Below are 4251 nucleotides of genomic sequence, written 5' to 3' on the forward strand. Positions count from 1 at the left end.
CGAAGCTCCGGGAAGCTCGGGACTCGCTGCCGTCACCCCGCGGCGGCGCGGGCCGCACCGAACCCACGACTGCCGCCTCGGGACTCTCCGCCACGCACTTCTGGCCCCAGAGGCGCGGGGGCGGCGGCGTCGGAGCGGCCGCCAGCATGGGTCTAGCGCTTCCTAGAGGCCGCAGGACGCGGGCCCGCCGCCGGCCGGCGCCCACCTTCCCCGGCCCCGGCCCGGCCCAGCCCGGCCCGGCGGGGCTGCGGCGGCCCTCTCGGAGCCGTCTTCCCGGAAGCGGATCGGGGCGGGAGCGGGGCGCGTGTGAGTGTGAGCGAATGTGAGCGAGCGTGAGCGAGCGTGAGCGCGCGGCGGCGGGAGCGGGCGCGCCCGGGTTCTCCGAGTGTCGGATTCCCTGAGCGCCCCGCCGGGGCGGCGTCCGCCCGCGAGCTCGGCAGGGACAGGCGCCCGCGCGCCTCCACGCGGCCCGCCCCGAGCGGGAGCCGCCCCGCGCCCACCCCGGGGCCGCGAGCCCTGAGGCCGCTCCCGCCGGAAGCGGGGGCCGGCCCGCGCGGCCCCGGGAGCAGTGCCGTCCGCCGCGCAGCAGCCCGCCCCAAGCCCGCCTGCCCGAGGCCGCGGGCGCCGTCCCCCGTCAAACCCCACGACGTCAGCCCACAATGCACCGGGCCGGCGGGAGCCACGCGCGGGGGGGGCGTCCCGCGGGGGGGAGGGGAAAGAAGGGCCCGACTGTGGGAGGGCAGCGGAGCATTACCTCATCCCGTGAGCCTCCGCGGGCCCAGAGAAGAATCTTCTAGGGTGGGGTCTCCATGGCGACGGGCGGGCCCGCCCCCCTGAGAGCGACGCGAGCCAATGGGAAGGCCTTGGGGTGACATCATGGGCTATTTTTAGGGGTTGACTGGTAGCAGATAAGTGTTGAGCTCGGGCTGGTGAAGGGCTCAGAGTTGCGCTGAGTGGCTGGAGCGGCGAGGCGCGGGCGGCGTGCGCGGACTCGGCGAGGCGGGCGGGCGGGCAGGACGGCGGCGGAGTCGGCCCCGCGCGCCTCGCCTTCGTTCCCATCTCCTCGCCGGCCGCCCGGAGCTAGCGCCTGTGGCTCCCGGGCTGGTGTTTTGGGGAGCGCCCGGAGAGCCCCTTCTCCAGCCGCCCCCGGGAGGGGAGCCCCGCCGCCCGGGCGCTGCTGTGACAGAGCGGCGACTGTCGCCGGGAAGTCCGGAGAGCGGCTGCAGCGGCAGAGAACTTTCCTGACCAGGAGGACAGGGGACGAGGGGCCCCGGGTCTCGGAGCGAACTTTTGCAAAGCTTCCCTCCGCCGGAGCCGCGGCGGCGGCGGTCACGAACGGCGGGCGCGGGGAGGAGCGAGGAGAGGCGCGCTCCGCTCCGCGCGCACCGGCTGCTGAGCTTGGGCGCGCGAGCCGCGGAGGAGGGCACGGGCGTCGGGGCGGCGGAGACCCGCCGCCGGCCGGCCACCGCGGGGCGCGCGCGGGCCGGCGCCGCCGGAGCGCGGCTGCCTCCGAGCAAGTTCGTCCGCGGGCCCGGGGAGCGCGCAGGGAGCGCCCGCCGCTTTCCGGAGGCCGGCGGGGCGCACGGCCGCGGGCGCGCGCCGGGAGAAACTTTGCCCGCCGAGGCCGGAGGCGCGGCGCTCCCGCCCCGCCGGCGCGCTGTTGCAGCCCCGAGACTCCTGCGCGCAGCCCGGAGCAGCCCTACGTGAAGCGACGGACTGTTCTATGACTGCAAAGATGGAAACGACCTTCTACGACGATGCGCTCAACGCCTCGTTCCTGCAGTCCGAGAGCGGCGCCTACGGCTACAGCAACCCCAAGGTCCTCAAGCAGAGCATGACCCTGAACCTGGCCGACCCGGTGGGCAGCCTGAAGCCGCACCTCCGGGCCAAGAACTCGGACCTGCTCACCTCGCCCGACGTGGGGCTGCTCAAGCTGGCGTCGCCCGAGCTGGAGCGCCTGATAATCCAGTCCAGCAACGGGCACATCACCACCACGCCGACTCCCACCCAGTTCCTGTGCCCCAAGAATGTGACCGACGAGCAGGAGGGCTTCGCCGAGGGCTTCGTGCGCGCCCTGGCCGAACTGCACAGCCAGAACACGCTGCCCAGCGTCACGTCGGCGGCGCCGCCGGTCAGCGGGGCGGGCATGGTGGCTCCCGCGGTGGCCTCGGCGGCGGGCGGCGGCGGCGGCGGCGGCGGCTTCAGCGCCAGCCTGCACAGCGAGCCGCCCGTCTACGCCAACCTCAGCAACTTCAGCCCGGGCGCGCTGGGCGGCGGCGGGGCGCCCTCCTACGGCGCGGCCGGCCTGGCGTTCCCCGCGCAGCCCCAGCCGCCGCCGCCGCCGCAGCCGCACCACCTGCCGCAGCAGATCCCCGTGCAGCACCCGCGGCTGCAGGCCCTGAAGGAGGAGCCGCAGACGGTGCCCGAGATGCCCGGGGAGACGCCGCCCCTGTCCCCCATCGACATGGAGTCCCAGGAGCGGATCAAGGCGGAGAGAAAGCGCATGAGGAACCGCATCGCTGCCTCCAAGTGCCGGAAAAGGAAGCTGGAGAGGATCGCCCGGCTGGAGGAAAAAGTGAAAACCTTGAAAGCGCAGAACTCGGAGCTGGCGTCCACGGCCAACATGCTCAGGGAACAGGTGGCACAGCTTAAACAGAAAGTCATGAACCACGTTAACAGTGGGTGCCAGCTCATGCTAACCCAGCAGTTGCAAACGTTTTGAGGAGAGACTGTTGGGGGCTGAGGGGCAACGGAGAGAAAAAATAACACGGAGAGACAGACTTGAGAACTTGACAAGTTGCGAGAGAGAAAAAAAAGTGTCCGAGGACTAAAGCCAAGGGTATCCGAGCTGGGCTGGGTTGCGTCCTGACGGCGCCCCCAGTGTGCACGAGTGGGAAGGACTCGGCCGCCCGCCTTCGGCATGGAGCCAGGGGGCGGCCGCCGGCGGGCCACCCCGCTTTGCGGACGGGCTGTCCCCGCGCGGACAGACGGCAGACTTCTCTTTAACGTTGACCAAGAACTGCATGGACCTAACATTCGATCTCATTCAGTATTAAAGGGGGGGAGGGGGGCGCAACTGCAGTAGAGACTGTAGACGGCTTCTGTAGTACTCTTTAAGAGCACGGGGCTGGGGGGCGGCGGGAGGGAGGTTCGTGAGAGCGAGGCTGAGGCCGCACATGAACTCTTGCCGGCCCGCCTTCTTTAACTGTGTATGTACATATGTATTTTTTTTAATTTGATGAAAGCTGATTACTGTCAATAAACAGCTTCATGCCTTTGTAAGTTATTTCATGTTTGTTTGTTTGGGTATCCTGCCCAGTGCTGTTTGTAAATAAGAGATTTGAAGCACTCTGAGTTTACCATTTGTAATAAAGTATATAATTTTTTTATGTTTTGTTTCTGAAAATTCCAGAAAGGATATTTAAGAAAATACAATAAAATATTGAAAAAGTACCCCTCCCCCAACCTCTTTTTCTGCATTATCTATACATTACCTATTTAGGTGGAGTTGAGAGAGTTAAGAATGTCAGTTAAAATCGCTCTCAGTGCTGCTTAGTATCAAGCAGTAAAAACTATCCTGTACTGGACTTGAGAAATAACTAGCTAGTGCAGTTAAGCTATGTGCTCTTCCCTGCCCCGAGCCGTCTGCGTAGAGTTGGCCACGAAGGGCAGTGTGGCTGAGGGAAGGGAGCTCGTGGTGGAGAGGGACGGCCTGCTGGGGAGTCTAGCACTGTAAAGTTTGGATTATATCAAGTGGCATGTGCTGTGACCATTCTTGTTAGTGGAAATTTAACAATAGGTGCTTGTTCTCAAAGCAGGAACGGTGGCAGATTTTTACAAAAGATGTATCCTTCCAATTTGGAATCTTCACTTTAACAATTCCTAGATAAAAAAAGATGGTCTTTGCTTATGAATATTTATAACAGCATTCTTGTCACAATAAATGTATTCAAATACCAATAACAGATCTTGAATTTCTTTCCCTTCGCTACTTTTTTCTTTCCCGAGCTCTGTACTGAAGCTTTTCTTTTCAGTTGCTAGGATTAACATTACTGCCATCTGAAGTTACTCGGTAATTAAGAAGCAAAGAATTTAGAAAGAGCACAGAAGTTGCAATCTGCATGAAACATTCTCCCAGTTTCATTAATTCATTCTGTCTCTCTGTCTCTCTCTCTCTCTCTCTCTCTCTCTCTCTCTCAGTCTGTCTGAAACACCTATTCTAGATAAATTGCCAGTATAGCAGTTTACCGT

The 4251-nt window shown here is 63.4% G+C and overlaps 1 protein-coding gene across 1 annotated transcript; it reads left to right on the forward strand.

Moving 5' to 3' along the window:
• Positions 1-914: 914 nt before the first annotated feature.
• Positions 915-3453, forward strand: JUN (Jun proto-oncogene, AP-1 transcription factor subunit). The gene has a single exon (XM_014844686.3). The coding sequence runs from the start codon at positions 1724-1726 to the stop codon at positions 2720-2722; it is 999 nt and encodes a 332-aa protein (XP_014700172.3). The 5' UTR covers positions 915-1723; the 3' UTR covers positions 2723-3453.
• Positions 3454-4251: the final 798 nt, after the last annotated feature.

Source organism: Equus asinus, chromosome 5, assembly GCF_041296235.1.
Source record: "Equus asinus isolate D_3611 breed Donkey chromosome 5, EquAss-T2T_v2, whole genome shotgun sequence".
Lineage (NCBI taxonomy): Eukaryota > Metazoa > Chordata > Mammalia > Perissodactyla > Equidae > Equus > Equus asinus.

What these genes read in the sequence shown, in the direction of transcription:
- JUN (XM_014844686.3), top strand. Translation starts at nt 1,724, where the DNA reads ATGACTGCAAAGATGGAAACGACCTTCTACGACGATGCGCTCAACGCC.